This window comes from Ovis canadensis, chromosome 6 (assembly GCF_042477335.2).
Source record: "Ovis canadensis isolate MfBH-ARS-UI-01 breed Bighorn chromosome 6, ARS-UI_OviCan_v2, whole genome shotgun sequence".
In the NCBI taxonomy this organism is placed as follows: domain Eukaryota; kingdom Metazoa; phylum Chordata; class Mammalia; order Artiodactyla; family Bovidae; genus Ovis; species Ovis canadensis.
Genome location: NC_091250.1, coordinates 31,551,801 through 31,570,176, shown reverse-complemented (window position 1 = coordinate 31,570,176; position 18,376 = coordinate 31,551,801). Strand labels below are relative to the sequence as shown.

Below are 18,376 nucleotides of genomic sequence, written 5' to 3'. Positions count from 1 at the left end.
GTCTGACTGTTTGCAACCACATGGACTGCAGCACACCAGGCTTCCCTGTCCATCACCAACTCCTGGAGTTTATTCAAACTCATGTCCATTGAGTTGGTGATGCCATCCAACCATCTCATCCTCTGTCGTCCCTTTCTCCTCTCACTTTCAATCTTTCCCAGCCTCAGGGTCTTTTCAGATAAGTTGGTTCTTTGCATCAGGTGGCCAAAGTATTGGAGTTTCAGCTTCAGCATCAGTCCTTCCAATGAATATTCAGGACTGATTTACTTTAGGATGGACTGGTTGGATCTCCTTACAGTCCAAGGGACTCTCAAGAATCTTCTCCAACACCACAGTTCAAAAGCATCAGTTCTACCCTTAGGACTTAGTTTAGTGCTTGTACATAGTACAAAGCACTGAATTCTTTAAATGCTCAGTAAATACTGAATGAGCAAATGAATTGTGCAGATTCTGAATCTTTGCAGTATTTTATTTTGAGAAAATTCATTTGATGCTGCTGTTTCTGTATGTATATTATTAGTTTTAAATAGTGTTTTCCATAATCTTATTTTTATGAAATTAATTTTCTTAAAAAATTTTTTTTTGATTTAAAGATGATGAATAGAACCATGTCAAAAGAAAATTAAGTGCCTTATATATTTATTACCTAAATCCTTGACTGACCATTCCATTCCATGTTATGGGTATGGAATTAGTTTTTTAAATATTTAAATTTTTTTAGACAGAGCCTAATATATGCTAGCAGACAGGAGACTTGAGCTTCAGATAATGTTTGATTGCTCATAACTTGGGAAGTTAGCTTGGAGCAAAATATGTTCTAGAATAAAGATAATAACCTTCACTGAAAAATGTGTTGATCATGAGCCTGCACTGCATAGTGAGGACCTGGGAGCATCGCAGGATGCTCTCTTACCAGAGTCTCAGTGCTGCTGTGACAGTGGTGAATTCAAGCATTTTGCCTAAAATACTCTAGGTACTGGACTTTATTTAGTTTGCTTTTGGGGGCTAAGCAGAATGTGGCAATATTGATTAAATCAATTTTATGTCATGCATTTCTATCTTTAAAGCTAAATTTTATAAAACTGAATATTATGCATGCTGGTAGAAAGCAAAAAGTAAAATTTATAATGTTTAACATGCAAGTAATCTACAGTGTTTTCTAACATCTGATAAGACACTGAAGTATTTTGAACATTATATTTTTCTTCAAGGTATAGTAGCAATACATCTAAGGAAAAGGGATTTTATAGGCATTTCCTGGCAAATTTAGATATGAGAAACTATTGAAATTTTCTTGACACTTGTTTGATTTTTCCTTCTCTTAGAATGTGTTATTTTGCTGAAACCAGTTTCAAAGTCTAGGCAGATTGATCCCCTGCAAGCTGCACTTGAAGGTTAAGTAACTACAGATCTCAGCTAATCCTGTGTAATCTGCTGTTACTAAATGGCCATTTGTATTCCTGGCGCCCCAGTTTCTGAATGCTTAGGATTTGGTTTTTACCTTTTGTCCAAATAACCTCTAAAAGGAGCCATGCATCTCTTTGCAAGTCTGTGTATTGCACTTAGCTTATTGGAGAGAGTGAGCTGTTTATGTCCTTCACAGTGCACCTGTGATTATCACGGCAGAAATGATGGCCTGGGATCAAGGTATGCTTCTCTCCTTGCTACTCAGTGTTCGGATTCAGAGGAAAAGGACTCAAACCAGATGGCTTTGTTCTGAAAGCAGTTGACTGCTCAGAAATCAGAGAGGAGGCTTAATTTAGATAAGCTTTAATGTAATTGTGTTAATCCTGGTTGCCTACTCCATTGTTTTCACTTCGATCAGTTTAACTCCTTCAAAGCCCCTCAAATTGTTTGAAACTCTCAAACACATTGTGTTACTAAAATATTCATTGCACTTGTATTCACACAGTGAACCTGGCAGGAGGTCAAACCACTGAAATTTGTGTGGCCAGTTCAACCTGTTTATAGAAAGCAAAAGTGGGCAGGTCTGATCAGAATGTGTGTGACATGCCCAGATCATTTGCTTCCAGGGTTTTCCCTTTCATTTTGAGGATTATTTATGCCAACTGAATAGACTTTAGGAAGTAAGAAGGACGATCACATGAGTGAAATTAGAGATGTTCATAATCAGAATTTTTCATTTTAAGATGTTAGAATTTGAAAGAAATGGGTCAGCCTTTTGTATTGGACCTTGCAGAAGTTCCTTAACTTCTGTGTTTCTTTAATATATGCTTGTGAAGTGAGAACAAGTGTTTATTTATAATATGCATGAGTCCTTTCAGATAGAAGTTAAATACAAAACAGAACTCTTATTGGCTAAATACAGTAAACTTTTTTTGAGAGAGAATTTTTAGTAACAAAGTCAGATTTTTTGTGTGACTCAGTTGAAGTGAACAGTGAGCCTCAAAGTAATTTGTTAAAGGAATCACTCAATTTATGTCTTACAAATTTATACAAATAACTAAAAATTAACATATTTTTGTATAATTTTTCATGTTATTGTATAAAATTTACTAACTCCTGGTATCTGAGATAATCACTCAAGGTGGTTAAAGACGGTGAGAATAATGTAACAATTTAAGACCTACTTGGCAAAAGATATACTGCAGTTATGACTCAGATCAGACTACCTTTCAGAAATCAGTCACAGAAGTGTTTCCGTCTTCATGGTGGCCCCATTATTGATGCATTTTATAAAAATCATAGCATGTTATACCTAACAAGAACTCCAGAAATAATCGTTTGACCACTGTAATCTTTTAAATGAATAAATCATATAGAGACGAAATGGCTTGTCTGAGATCACAGTGTTGAATTGTTGCAGTGACTGGCTGACAAAGAGACTAGGTCTTTTAGCTTCCAATTAAGGCTTTATCCAATACAATGCACTGGAATGGTAACTTAATGAGGAGAAGCTGGATCATTCTGGTATAAAGCACACTGAAATTTGTGATTCAGAATAGAGATGAAGAGGTACGCCTAGAGAATTCTAATGATGCATAGGCACTTCCCCTAAAGAGAGAAGATGAGGTAGCCAGCACATTGCTTATGCTGCTTCCTTCTCTTTACATCATGGCCTGGCTTTAAAAATTCACTGATTTAATGTGATGTGTTTTACTGAATGGCTGTTTTATTGACTGTTTACTACATGTGTAATGTATCATAATTCAGATGATGCTTTATGTCAATCATTTTCAGCAATCTGGTAGAGCTGAATATATAATGGAAGGTAAATAGGTCTTTTTTTCAGGTTTAAATGAATCTAAATTTTCTGATTTTTCATACTTTACACCCACATATGGACAGGCTTGTTTTCCTATGCCTGTTTTTCTACATGCCACAAACAAGATCATGATGTCATTTGCGCAAGGTCACTTAAATTGTGAGCGGTAAAAAAAAAAAAAGCTTGCAGTTAGTTGGTTAATTTCTTAGGCTGAAAACAATGCATTGGTCGCACTGTTAAAACAGAGCTTAATTTTGGTCATCCAATATGAACACTTGCCTTTTCTTTTCTCCCTTCCCTCCTTTCTTTCTTCCTTTCTCTTGTGCTCATCTTCATAAGGATCAATTTATAACTTCAATAGGGGATTCTTTTAAAATGGGGCATTTCCTAAAGAAGTTTAGAGTGTACACTTTGGAGCTGGACAGATGTGGGTTTGAAAGATGGTTGTGTAAACCACTAGCTCTGTGACTCTGGGAAGTTACCTAATGTTGATGGGCCTCAATTATTTTATCTATAAAAATGAGATTGATGATAATAATAGCAAACACCTATTGAGTGCTTGTTAGCAAACAACTACTGAGTGCCAAGAAGGTGTAAACTTTTCCATCCATTTCAGTTAGTCACCATAAGAGTACCATGTGGGAAGATGAGTTGAGACTGGTGAAGTGGCTTCCCATGGCCACGATGTTAGAGCTTAGAGTCAAACCAAGACCAGACTGACTCTAGAGCTGGTACCTTTACCTATTCCCTAATATCAGTTCATAGGGCTGTTGTGATGATTAAAAAGGGGTACAATGTGATGTGTATTGCACATGCCTGACACATAAAAGGCTCAGGTTGAGTCACATGAAATTAATGATATTTGATGGTTTTGAATGTGCAAAAATGGCCATTTCATATGGTTCAACCTAGAAGAAGGTGACGAGGATGACAAATTATTACTGAGCATTAAGCTAGGCTGAATGGATACTTCGTGCAAACCAGTAGGGAATGAAAAATTCAATGCATATTTCAAATAAGTATTACTTTTTTCAAATGCATCTCAGAAAACAGATTCATTCCATTGCTTTGTGACACTAGGGCGGTGCTATGTAATGACCTTGATATGAATGAAGTACCTACAAACTTTCCCGTGGACACTGTGAAACTTCGCATAGAAAAGACGGTTATCCGTAGGATCCCCGCTGAGGCCTTCTACTACCTGGTGGAGCTCCAGTACCTCTGGCTGACTTACAATTCTGTGGCCAGCCTTGACATCAGCAGCTTTTACAACTTAAAGCATCTACATGAGTTGCGCTTAGATGGAAATTCTCTGACGGCTTTCCCTTGGACATCTCTGAGGGACATGCCCCGTCTGAGGACCCTGGATTTGCACAATAACAGAATGACCAGTGTGCCAAAGGAGGCAGTCAGCTACCTGAAGAACCTCACCTACTTGGATTTATCAAGCAACAGATTAACCACACTGCCACCAGATTTCCTGGAAAGCTGGTCCCACTTAGTGACAGCATCATCCAGAAGCCTGGACCTTCCACCAAGAAGAATTATTCTCGGTAAGCTCACAGCCTCTGGGCTTTTCAGGTCCAGTTTGCTCTGTGTACCTTCTTCAGTTGTCCAGTATTTTTGCATCTATTGGATCTGGTGTTTTACTCTGTACTTGCACTTTTGATGGAGTAGTACCTTTATCATTTGACCGAGGTCAGTTTACCGGCCTGCCCTGTGTAAGGTATAATGACTCTTTTTGTGTCTGTGTACGTGCACACCCTGTGTGCATGCGTATGAGCACGAATGCATCCATGTTTGTGGAATGAGGGCAGCAGGTGTCTGTGTGTGCATGTGAGGGGAGGGAAGGAAACTTGCCTCATAAGCTGAGAGACAAATGCTGCTCTTAGAGAACCTGGAAAAGAATGACAAAATCTATCAACCCGCTCTGATTCTCACGAGCACATCAGTGCTCCATACTCTGCCACAACTGACGTTTTGCTCTGGTCTCTTTTCAGCCCTTTATCAGGGTCTTCAGGAGGGAGGGAAGAGCATCTGCATCTTTATTAAGTAGCAGTGGTTTAGTTGGTTAGGAAGTATAGCTTCCAGATGTGTGTGTATATATGTGAGTCACTCAGTCGTGTCCAACTTGTTGCGACCCCATGGACTGTAGCCCACCAGGCTCCTTTGTCCATGGGATTCTCCAGGCAAGAATACTGAGTGGGTATCCATTCCCTTCCCAGGGGATCTTCCCGACCCTGGGTTCGAACCCAGGTCTCCTGCATTGCAGGCAGGTTGTTTACCATCTGAGCGAACAGGAAAGCCCTGTAGCCTCCATATATTCTTAATTAAAAAACAAATAAACAAACTAGTCTAAACACCAGTTATTTTACTGCCCCTAGATGGGTCTCCTAATGGATTTAATCTGTTAGTTTAGCTATATTTAATCTTGTGTATTTTGATCCTGAATTTGTTTACATTCTATGGATATTTATCTTGGATTCTTATCACGTAAGCTCCTTCTAGCAAGCTCTTCTCTTCTTTTTGTTTGTCTTCCTACAGTGCTTTGCACAATGCTCTCCTGAATGCCCAGTAAATGTGACTGCCCAGTTGAAGTCAGTGAAATGAGACCCTTCTCAACAGTATCTGTGGGCAGTGAGGCCTTTTCCCACTTTTGTATGAGACACAGACCTGAAGTTTGACAAAGCAGTTTGCTTTGCTAAAGTGTCTGCCTGCAGTGCAGGAGACCCAGGTTCGATCACTGGGTCGGGAAGATCCTCTGAAGAAGGAAATGGCAACCCACTCCAGTACTCTTGCCTGGAAAATCCCATGGTCGGAGGAGCCTCGTAGGCTACAATCCATGGGGTCACAAAGAGTCGGACATGACTGAGTAATGACACGTTTTGTTCATCCCATAAGGCTTTTTTGAATTGTACAAGATATGTTCATCATGGCTACAGAAGAAGTTTTAATTCTCAGAAAAATGAAAGAAAATTTAAATGTTTGGTCATTGAAATGACTTATAAGACTTTGGAATGAGAAGCAACTGGGTGCTAAGAAATTGTGCCAGAAATTTCTACTGACCAAAATCACTTGCTAAATATTTTCTGAAATAAAGTATAAATGAAAGACAAATTTGATAATTTTTATAGAAAGGAAAGTACTATGTATTTTATAATAATTGTAAATGGAGTATAACCTTAAAATTTTTGAATCACTATATCATATACCTATATCATATATTGTATCTCAACTACACTTCAATAAAAAGTGTTTTAATTGGAAAAAAAAATATTGTTACAGCACTTAAATGGCTTAGCATTACTTTTGTTGAAATGTATATGCATTTTAGTGCTTATGAAACTAAAAATATTTTCTCCATAAGAACCAAAGAGAGAAAAAGTCACAAAATTTTTCTTGCACAGCTGTTTCATGTTTTGACCACTATCTATCCTTCAGACATTTTTGTTTATATAATAAGAGAAGCATTTTAGGGTGGTTAGAGAAAAAAAATTAGTTTAATTTAGCAATAGTTGTGGAGTCCTTAAATATTAATAAATATACTGTGATAGGAGCCATGCAAAACCATACTGTAGTACTTAATTACTTTATTCTAGTGATTAATTTGATTCTTATGAGTAACACTAATGGCGAGAAATTTTCATAACTTAAAATTCCATAGCGTAGGAGTTTTATTTTGCTATGTATTTTTAAAAGTTTCTTTGAATCCAGTTCCTAATTCTAGTAATATTACTCAATGGAGATATAGACTAGAAAATAAAATCAAATTACTAAATGGCTACTAATAGCTCTCTAATGATTAGTTGCTAATATTAATATGAAGAAATAATTTTATAGAATATTAATATTTTCCTTTTGCTTTCCTTGCCTTTTGAGTCGGATCCACAAAACATCACTTAGACCAAAGTCAGTGAGGTTATCATCTATATTTTCTTCTAGAAATTGTATGGTTTGAAGTCTTATATTCAAGTCTTTAATCCATTTTGAGTTAATTTTTGTGTATAGTGTAAGATAGTGGTCTGCTGCTGCTGCTGCTGCTGCTGCTGCTGCGTCTCTTCAGTCGTGTCCGACTCTGTGCGACTCCATAGACGGCAGCCCACCAGGCTCCCCCGTCCCTGGGATTCTCCAGGCAAGAACACTGGAGTGGGTTGCCATTTCCTTCTCCAATGCATGAAAGTGAAAAGTGAAAGTGAAGTCGCTCAGTCGTGTCCGACTCCTAGTGACCCCATGGACTGCAGCCCACCAGGCTCCTCCATCCATGGGATTTTCCAGGCAAGAGTACTGGAGTGGGGTGCCATCGCCTTCTCCGAGGTAGTGGTCTAGTTTCGTTCTTTTTCATGTGGCTGTCCAGCTTTCCCCACACCACTTATTGAACACTGCCCTTTCTCCTTTTCATGTTCTTTATTCCTTTGTTGGAAACTGTCCACACCTGATTTGTTTCTAGGCTCTCAGTTCTATTCCACTGATCTGTGTGCCTGTTTTTGTACTAGTACTATACTCTTTGATTTTTACAGCTTTGTACTATAATTTGAAGTCAGGAACCATAGTATCTCCAGCTTTTTTCTTTCTCAAGATTATTCTGGCTATTTGGGATCCTCTGTGGTCCAATACAAATTTTAAAATTGTTTGTTGTAGTTCTGTGAACTATGCCATTGAAATTTTGATTAGATAGCATTGAATATATTGATCACTTTGGGTAATATAGTTATTTTGAAAATATTAATTCTTTCAATCTATGAGCACAGTATATCATTCCATTTATTTTCATCATCCTCAATTTCTTTCATTAGTGTCTTATAGTTTTTAGTGTACAGATTTTCATTTTCTTAGTTAAATTTATTTCCAGGTATTTTATTCTTTTTGTTGCAATTATAAATGGGATTGTTTTCTTAATTTTTCTTTCTGATTGCTGTTGTTAGTGTATAGAAATGCCACAGATTTCTGTATATTGATTTAGTATCATGTGAGTTTATTGAATTCATGGTTCTTTTTTTGGTGGTTTTTTAGTGTTTTCTATATATAGTTTCATGTCATCTGCAAATAGTGATAGTTTTGCTTTTTCCTTTTTAGATACAAGTGCCTTTTATTTCTTTTCTCTTCTCTCTTTTTTTTTTTTTTTTGGCTAGTACTTCCAATATAGTGTTGAATCAAAGTGGTGAGACTAAGCATCCTTATGTTGTTTCTAATCTTACTCAGCTTTCCATCCTTGAGTATGGTGTTAACTATGAGTTTATCATATATGGCTTTTACCACGTTGAGGTACATTCCCTCTATACCCATTTTGTTGAGAGTTTTTTTTAAAATCATAAATGGATTTTTAATTTTGTCAGATGCTTTTTCTGTATCTACTGAGAGGATCATGTGTTTCATCCTTCAATTTGCTAAATGATATGTTACACTGATTAAATTATGGATGTTAAACCATCCTTGCATCCTTGGAATAAATTCCACTTGGTTATGGTATATGATCCTTTACTGTATTCTGGGATTTGGTTTGCTAATATTTTATTGAGGAACAGTTCAGATTATTTAAAAACTTACACAAGAATACTTTTAGTATAACATTAAATTTATGTAATTTTACATGATCATGCAATAATGTATGATCATGAGTATTTTACAATTTGCAAAGAAAAAGACTAAAAGTTATACTAATTGATTAACTGTTCTCTTTGACATCTTTCTGCTTTTCTGTATCTTTAAAATGTTCTGCAGTGATCATGCATTACTTTTTATAATCATAATAATAAGCAACAAAAGATATTTTGAAACATGTCCAGCCACGTGTGGCAGCTGACCAAAGCAAAGTCATGACTGCTGCATAACAAAATGGGGAAAGAAGTGCTACCCTCTGCAAAGAAGACTTGTTCATGTGTGTGCATCACACACAGAAAACTCAGTTTTCACATCTGGAAAATGGAGATAACAGGATTTACTCCATCTTGCTAATAGAAATGTAATGAGAATGCAGTTTATGTTACAGTCTTTTAGAATATAAATCGGACAGTTTCTCCTGTCTCATCAGTCTTCCCCCACCCCAGAGAACTACTACTTTTATTTCTATGACCATAAATTAATTTTGCCTATTCTATAATTTCATTTGAGGTGCTTTTGTGCTTGGCTTCTTTCACTCAACATTATATATTTTTTTGAGATTCAACCATGTCATTGCGCATGTTGGTAGTTTCTTATTGCTCACTCTGTTCAACTGTATAAGTGTACCAGTTATTCATCTTTGGTCCTGTTGTTGGACAGATGGACTGTTTCCAGTTTTTAGCTTTATTATGAATTAAGCTGCTATTAACGTTTTTTGTGCAAAGTTTTTGTGGCTATGTTCTCATTTCTCTAGGATAAATCCCTAGGATTGAAATTGTTAAGTCACAGGATAAGCTTTATTATGAATTAAGCTACTATTAACATTTCTGTGCAAAGTTTTTGTGGCTATGTTCTCATTTCTCTAGGATAAACTCCTAGGATTGAAATTGTTAAATCATAGGATGGCTAGATATATAACTTTTTAAGAAAGAAAATGCCAGTTTTCCAGAGGTTGTACTGTTCTATACCTCCATTAGCACGGTCTGTTTGTTCCACATCCTCAGCAGCACTTGACATTGTCAGTCTTTATTATTTTTGTTATTCTTGGGAATGGTTATGTCAGGGGAGTGGTATTATATTGTCATTTTAGTTTGCATTTCCCTGATGAGTAATGATATTGACCATTTACATTTACTTATTGACCATTGGTATATTTATAATTTTTAATGTTCATCTTTTTATTACTGAGTATAAGTCTTCATTAATTATATGTATTGTGAATATTTTCTCAAGTCTGTGACTTGTCTATTGATTTTCTTCATGATGTCTTTTTTAAAAAAAATTTTCTTCATGATGTCTTTTGTAAGAAAGCTTAAAATTTTGATGACATCTGATTTATCAGTTTTTCCTTTTATTGTTAGTGATGTCTGTGTACCATCTAAGAAATATTTGCATACCTACAGGTCAGAGGAAGCCCCCTTGTGGCTCAGATGGTAAAGAGTCTGCCTGCAATGCAGCAGACCCAGGTTCGATCCCTGGGTTAGGAAGATTCCCTGGAGAAGGAAATGGCAACCCACTCCAGTAATCTTGCCTGGAAAATCCCATGGATAGAGGAGCCTGGCAGGTACAGTCCATGGGGTCACAAAGAGTTGGAGACGACTAAGGACTTCACTTTCACTTTCACAGGTCATAGAGATAGACTTTCTTTGTAGTTTTAACTTTTATATTCAGTTTTTAGCTTTATATTCTTAGTTTTTATGCTTATGACTATGACCCAGCTCAAGACAGTTTTTGAGTATAGTGTGAGGTAGGGGTTAAGGTCTATTTGTTCCCAAATAGATGTCCAGGAGTTCTAGCACCATTTGTTAAAAAGGCTTTACGTTTTGAATTGTTAGGGAAAACTGCCTCCACAAAGTTGACTAAGGCATGGTTTTGCCTTCAAGAGCTTATAGTCTATAGAATAGCTTTTGTACTGGAATTTATTGCTGACTTTTCATAAAGAATAGCATATCCAACTACTGTGATGCACAAAAAGCATTATCCTTTGAGAAATGGAACAAGGCAAAGTTCATTTACCCCTATCCAAGAGTAGTTTAAAATTAATTAATGCAAATTACTGGTTGTGGTTGGTGCTTTGCCAAGGAATGCAGTATAAGTAATAGTTTAACTTTCAGTGAGTTCTTGTAGCTTTGTCCCCAGAAGAAAAAAACATTGAATGTGTTCAGCTCTAGATTACTATTATTATTAAAGCTTTAAAAGTTGTACCCTTAACTTTAGATGTTCATAGCATGAATAAATATTTTATTTTTGAGGGATTTAAAAATAAACACATAGCTTTTAGATGTAATCCTTTGGATTAATTTTTACAGAATTTTGTTTTACCATTAACACTTTTTTTTTAACAGTTTCAAAGTATAAATGAAACTCTTAATTTTATAGCTCTTGATCTTTCCCTATATAGACAGTTATGCTGCAAACATTGCTGTTTTAACACTTGTTATTTGTAGATGACAGCACTTACAGCTGCCACCCATACTCTAGATGCTTTTAGGTGGCAAAGAGATAAGTGAGTTATGGTGGAAGAAGCATTAGACTAGGAGGCTCAAACACCTAGGACTTGGGACCCTTAAGTGAAAGTGAAAGTGAAGTCACTCAGTCATGTCCGACTCTTTGCGACCCCATAGCCTGTAGCTTACCAGGTTTCTCAGTCCATGGGGTTTTCCAGGCAAGAATACTGGAGTGGGTTATCATTTCCTTCTCCAGGAGATCTTCCCCAGCCAGTGATTGAACCCGGGTCTCCCGCATTGTAGGCAGACGCTTTACCGTCTGAGCCACCCACTCTAAGCTACTTACAATGTTAAGGCAATAATTTCTTTGTGCCTTAATGTCTTCTGGTATAAAATAGGAAGAATCATACTAGCTTCCTGAGGTCAGGATAAGACATATATACGGTTGTTAAGAATGAGAACTTTAAGATCAGGATAGTGAAAGTGAAAGTTGTTCACTGACTCTTTGCGACCCTGTGGCCTATACAGTCCATGGAATTCTCCAAGCCAGAATACTGGAGTGGGTAGCCATACCCTTCTCCAGGGGATCTTCCCCACCGAGGGATCCAACGCAGGTCTCTTGCATTGCAGGCAGATTCTTTACCAGCTAAGCCACCAGGGAAGCTCAAAAGTACTGGAGTGGGTAGCCTATCCCTTCTCCAGTGGATCTTCCTGACCCAGGAATCAAACCAGGGTCTCCTGCATGGCAGGTGGATTCTTTACCAGCTGAGCTACCAGGTTACCCTAAAGCAGGGTAAAATGTAGACCCTTTACAATTTTTGATAAGTGCAGTATTTGTCTCATAGGAAGCAGCCAATAACTGCTGTTTTGTGTTGTTATTATTTTAATTTTAACTTTTATTAAAGTATAACTGACTTACAATATGTTTAATTTCTGCTGTATAGCAAAGTGACTCAGTTATACATGTATCTATTCTTTTCCATATGGTTTACCACAGGATATTAAATGTAGTTTCCTGTGCTGTACAGTAGTACCTTGTTTTCTATCCATCCTATATGTAATAGTTTGTATCTGCTAATCCCAAACTCCCAGTCTTTCCCTCCCCTCCTCCACTCCCCCCTTGACAACCACAAACCTGTTCTCTATATCTGTAAGTCTGTTTTTGTTATTATTTTATAAAGAAAAAATCTGGCATACAAAGTCAAAGTCTTTTGAAAATATGAGTATTCTACACATATTATATTATATGACAGAATGAATTTGATATTTATTGGCAGGTTGAGTAGAATTTAAATCAGTATTAGAGAACTGATTATAGATTCATGGGACTAAATGTGAGAAGAAGGTTAAGGTAATTCATCCATGAAAGAAAAGAAATTTCTAATATAGAAGATAGTAGAAATAGTCAGCTTTACCAACACTGGCAGAGAAACATGAACCACTCACAAAGTGCTGTTATAATAAAAATAGGCATAGAGAGAAATCCGGAATTTATGAATGGTTAAGTCTTCCACCATGGTTAGACTTTTTTAAACTTGTGGTTCTATTTTTTCTTCTTAAAAATCAATACAAATCCACTCCACAACCACAAATCTCTTTGAGATAAATCTTTTCTAACCTTGGGCTTCTTTTGTAAGGCTGGTATGGGACATCACCCTTAAGATCCTTAAGATTTCTGTCTGATTGAATGCTCTGAAGGCACCATCTTAGATCTTTCTGAGATCCTAGCAACTAATTGTATAGGACCACCCACCTGAATTTGACTTTTGCTCTGAGACCCTTTCTTAATTTGAGAATTTTGGAGAGGGTGGTGTAAGAAGCAGTTTTATTGGGTTTAGCTTCTTTGCATTTACTGATTCTTCCTTTAGCTGTTGTCTCTTCTTTATATTTTACTATGAGCAGCAAGAAGACACCAGGCAGCAGTGTCAATACCACGTGGAAATATCCTTAGCTGCTGCTGCTGCTGCTGCTGCTAAGTCACTTCAGTCATGTCCGACTCTGTGTGACCCCACAGACGGCAGCCCACCAGGCTCCCCCATCCTTGGGATTCTCCAGGCGAGAACACTGGAGTGGGTTGCCATTCTCTTCTCCAATGCATGAAAGTGAAAAGTGAAAGTGAAGCCGTATCCGATTCTTAGCAACCCCATGGACTGCAGCCTACCAGGCTCCTCCATCCATGGGATTCTCTAGGCAAGAGTACTGGAGTGGGGTGCCATTGCTTTCTCCATCCTTAGCTAGAACATTCATTTCATTGAGTACATTTTCTACTTTCTGTGTTAACCATGGTGATAGTGTTGCCAAGCTTTCTGCTGCTTCATAACAAGGGTGTGCCCTTTTGTCTACTTTCCAATAATATTTTTCTCACTTTTCTTTACGCTTTCACTGACAGCCTCTTTGAAGGGTACAACACTTTGGCTAACAGTCCTGAAAGCCAAGGCAGATCCTGAAGGCGCTTGCACCTGGAGGCTGTCAGCTAACTGTATTTCCTGCCGCTGATTCTCTCAAAGGGGGATTTGCGCAGTGTACCTCCGTGGCCACCACATGGGACGTTCATGCCGAGCCATGTTCCACCACTTTTCTCCAATCTTGTCACCTAACTTTGCCTATGTCTCACTCTCTGCTTTCGTTACACAGAAGTTGTACTACCTCAAAGTCTCACAAAATACTGACATATTTCAGGTTGAGCTAGGTGCCTCTCAGCACCCTATAATAATATTTATAATAATATGAATACTTTCTGGCACTCTAGAAGCTGTCACCATATTTATGACATTCTGTGATACTTGACTTCAGATCTTGACTTTGATACTAATCAGCTACATGACCTTGGTCAAGTTATTTGGTTTCTCTGTGAATCAGCTTCTTCATTTTTAAAATGGGGGAAACAATATTCTTTTCATAGAACTGTAGGGATTAAATCAAATAATAACAGGTAAGTGCTTGGAACAGAGTCTAGTATATAATAAATGTTCAATAACTATTAGCTATGATCATTAAAGGATTTCCAGGTGGCTCAATGGTAAAGAGTCTGCCTGCAATGCAGGAAACCCAAGTTTGATCCCCGGGTTGGGAAGATCCCCTGGAGAAGGAAATGGCAACCCACTCCAGTATTCTTGCGAGAAAGTCTGATGGACAGAGGAGGCTGGCGAGTGACAAGTCGGTGGGGTCACAGAGGTGGACACAACTGAGTATGCACGCGCACACCCATGATTGTTGATGATTTGAACCGACAGGACACGTTGAATTTGGTGGCTGGAGTGCAGGGTAAAACTGACAGAGAGGTGACTCTGACCCCTCAAAGTACTTATGGTTTCAGGGCCAGAGTGCAGAAATGCCATCCCACAAGGCTGTGAGTAGACAGATGTCATCAGGAAAAACTTTATCAACCTTTTCCTCCTTTCTGGTCTAGGTCTGCAGGACAACCCATGGTTCTGTGACTGTCACATTTCCAAAATAATGTCATTGTCAAAAGTCGCTGACCCTGCAGTAGTACTTCTTGATCCGATGATGGTGTGTAGTGAACCGGAACGCCTCTCGGGGATTTTGTTTCAGCGGGCTGAGCTGGAGCAGTGTCTGAAGCCATCAGTGATGACCTCGGCTACCCAGATCACATCTGCTCTGGGCAGCAATGTCCTGCTGCGGTGTGATGCCACTGGCTACCCCACCCCGCAGCTCACGTGGACCAGACCAGATAGTTCACCAGTCAATTATACAGGTATCTTCTTAATTCAGGCCTTTGAAATAAGGTGTTTACAAATGTCTGAACTTAATCTGGTGTTTTTGTATGGTTTGAGATTGGCTGGCTATTTCTAATAAAATATTGCTAAGAGTGTTGAATGGAAAAATTTTGGAAGGTACACTTTACTGATTAATATTTTCCTTTGTTTATCTGATTAACCACATAGATGAAATTAGACAATCTGATTTTTTTTTTTTCTTAGATGGAAAACAATGTGATTCAGCATCTAGGTGGTTGCAGATAGGCCTCTGTCTTTAACTTTCCTCCATCAGAGGAAAATTTAAAAAAAAACCAACATACTCATGGTTTACCAGGTTATCTAAATGAAATATACTGTGAAAGAAAGGAACAGAAGTTATGACTCCTCCATGCTAGAAAATGATCCATGATGCCTTCTGACCGTGTGGATGGTTGGCATTTTATTACAATGAAAAAATATTTTGAGAAATATTTAAATAATATCTTGTGATAAACATTTTATAGAATCACAGTAGGTTGAGATTGGAAGGGATATCTGAGATCACTTTGTCTTATCCCCTTATTTAAAAAGTGTGGAAACAGAGGTCCAAAAACTGATAGCTTGTCTAGAATCACATACTATTTAGTGACAAAAGTTTACTACTCAGGCCAAAGTTTCTTAATTCTCAGCCCCATGTATTTTTAAAATACTATTTCCCATACAAACCTCATGTCACCTGGCATGTCCTAGATTTCCATATAAACCATTTACAGAACCATCACCTGCCTTCAGAGACTTGCAGTGTGCCACTTCTCTCTTCGCTTATGTGAGAGGGATGCGTGTAGGACCAGAAATTGTTTACTTTTCAGTTAGCAGGTTGCTCGAGTCTTTTCTTTCCTTTTTTCTCACAGAGTATGCATTTTTCTTTATTCCAGTAATTCAGGAATCTCCAGGGGAGGGAGTCAGATGGTCCATAATAAGCTTGACGGGCATTTCTTACATGGATGCTGGGGATTACAAATGTAAGGCCAAAAACTTGGCTGGGATGTCAGAAGCCGTGGTCACTGTGACAGTGGCCGGTGATGTCACAGCCACCGTCTCATCAGATGATTCTGAAAGAAGAACTGGGGATCACCCTGAACAAGAGGTCCAGCCGGGATCTAGAGGCCCTGCACCTCTGCCTGGCTCACCATCGTCTCCCTGGCCTTATTCCTTCTCTTCCACTTTTCCTCCTACTTCAGCTTCATCTCCTCCCTCCACTGCTTCCTCCTCCTTGTCTCCTTTCTTCTCCTCCACTGCTTCTTCAGCTACAGGTCCAAGCACTAAAATATCCACAAGCACCACCACGGCTAGCCGACAGTCGCTCAGCCCAGATGGGAAAAGAAGTGCTAAGGCAGAGATGGGTGGCGGGAAGCTTCCCCCAGCGAGTGCAAGTAGAAGAGAAGAGTTGGCACTGTTGGATCGAGCCCTGCGGAGGGAAGCGAATGCCACAATAGAAAACCTCCAGGTCGTCAGCGAAACAGAAGAAAGTGTGATTTTGACATGGGACACCGTTAACACCACCCAGAACTCGGAAGTGACCGTGTTTTATTCCAAATATGGTGAGAAGGACCTGCTGCTGCTTAATGTGAACTCCAGCAAGAACCGAGTCACCATAAATGGCTTGCTGCCTGGTTGGCAGTATATAGCATGTGTCTGTCCAAAGGGAATGCCTCCCCAGAAAGACCAGTGTATCACCTTTTCTACTGACAGAGCTGAAGAAGGAGATTCTCAAGAGTCTCTCCTGATGGTGGTGAGTGGTGCTGCCTGCGTTGCTGTCTTGCCGTTGATTTTTTTCCTGTTGTACAAAGTTTGCAAACTTCAGTGTAAGCCAGAGTCCCTCTGGGAAGACGATTTGGCAAAAGAGACTTATATCCAGTTTGAAACGCTGTCCCCCAGGTCTCAAAGTGTAGGGGAACTGTGGACGCGAAGGCCCAGAGCCGAATCAGAAAAACTGCTGCTTTGCTCTAGGTCAAGTGTGGAGTCTCCTGACTATTAAAAGTGAGGATTCTGGATCGGAGTATTATTGCTAAGGTTTTACAGCTCAGGCACATGTGAGCTCCACAGAATTTCTTTCACAAAATTAAGGATATGGGGTATAGTTGACCCTCTGTTTGGATGACTTTTGGACGCTTTTCACATCCTTTATGAAAAAAATCACAGATGGAGTGCTTTTAAGTGTGTTTAAAAAAATCATGAGACTTCTGAACTGAAAAGACAAATAATTTTGATTTTTTTTTCTGTAGAAAATGTCCATAAAAATCATTTTTAGGGTAGTGCTAAGTCAGTTAATAATATGTTTTAGGATAATGCTTTAGTTCTTAAAAATAAATTCATGTGAGAATAGTCATAAAAAGTAAACTCTGAATTTTAAAAAGATAGCTTTTGGGGGCAGTGAAGAAAGATTTGTACAACCAGTTAAGCCTTGATGTTCCTTCTTGTTCAAAGTGCTCTATGGCTCTAAGCACTGGTTCAAAGTGCTTGCTGGGCACGTTTGCTGCCATTGCCTGGTAGAGTGGAATAGTACATAATTTTGCTTTCACTATGGTTAAATGCAACCCAGTGGCTGGGGAGGGCTCCAGCTCTTGGTACCAATTATGCATTATAATATAGTATAGTGGTATTCGTATTGAAAGTATGAAAAAAACTTCCCTTGTCCTTAGAAACATGGGTACTAGCAAAAATAAGTTAAGAGGATCATGGCAAATAGTAAGACCATCTTGAGAAGATAGTAACTGTTGCATTCTAATACATCTGCTAACAGACTGTATGGGGTCTTTAAAAAAAAAGTGCTCATTTTAAAACAATCTCTTTAATAGTTTTATATTTACTCTTCTTTTCCCCTTCCCTCTTTTCTTCTCTCCCTCCCCTCCCCTTACTTCCTTCACTTTTTTTTTTACCTTCTGCTTTGTCAGAAAATATTCATGCGGCCAAAGGATAATGGCTAAAGAAGTTGTCTTTTGCCATGTTATATTTTGATTACCTGGATAAAGGAATGATCTTTGAAAGTCTTTTAGATCCAAAAAGGATGTCTTAGGATTTTGAAAGAGCAAATTCAGTGGATTGATTTAGTCAAACTCAAGGTTAAAAACATCATGGAAATTTGATTGAAGTGGGCCACATGATTAGATAGGAAAGGGAAATGATAAATAAAATTTAGCTTTTCTAAAAATTTTTTTTAAATTTTACTAAATATTTATAAAATATTTACTAAATATTATATTCTCTACATTGAAGATTTTAGAGTATGGAACAGATTTATAAAGGTGTGTCAGGAGTCATGAAATATACTGAGAGGCAAGTTCTAAGAAAATATTATATTTTACATAAGAAACAAATAGGCTTGAATGTAACACATTGTGGAAATC

General features: G+C 38.1%; 1 protein-coding gene across 1 annotated transcript; it reads left to right on the top strand.

The window, feature by feature from the left end:
• The first annotated feature begins 1,531 nt into the window (after positions 1-1,531).
• LRIT3 (leucine rich repeat, Ig-like and transmembrane domains 3) lies at positions 1,532-17,007 on the top strand. Its single transcript, XM_069595015.1, has 4 exons — positions 1,532-1,647; positions 4,307-4,779; positions 14,681-14,986; positions 15,905-17,007. The coding sequence occupies exons 1-4, from the start codon at positions 1,532-1,534 to the stop codon at positions 17,005-17,007; spliced, it is 1,998 nt and encodes a 665-aa protein (XP_069451116.1).
• Positions 17,008-18,376: the final 1,369 nt, after the last annotated feature.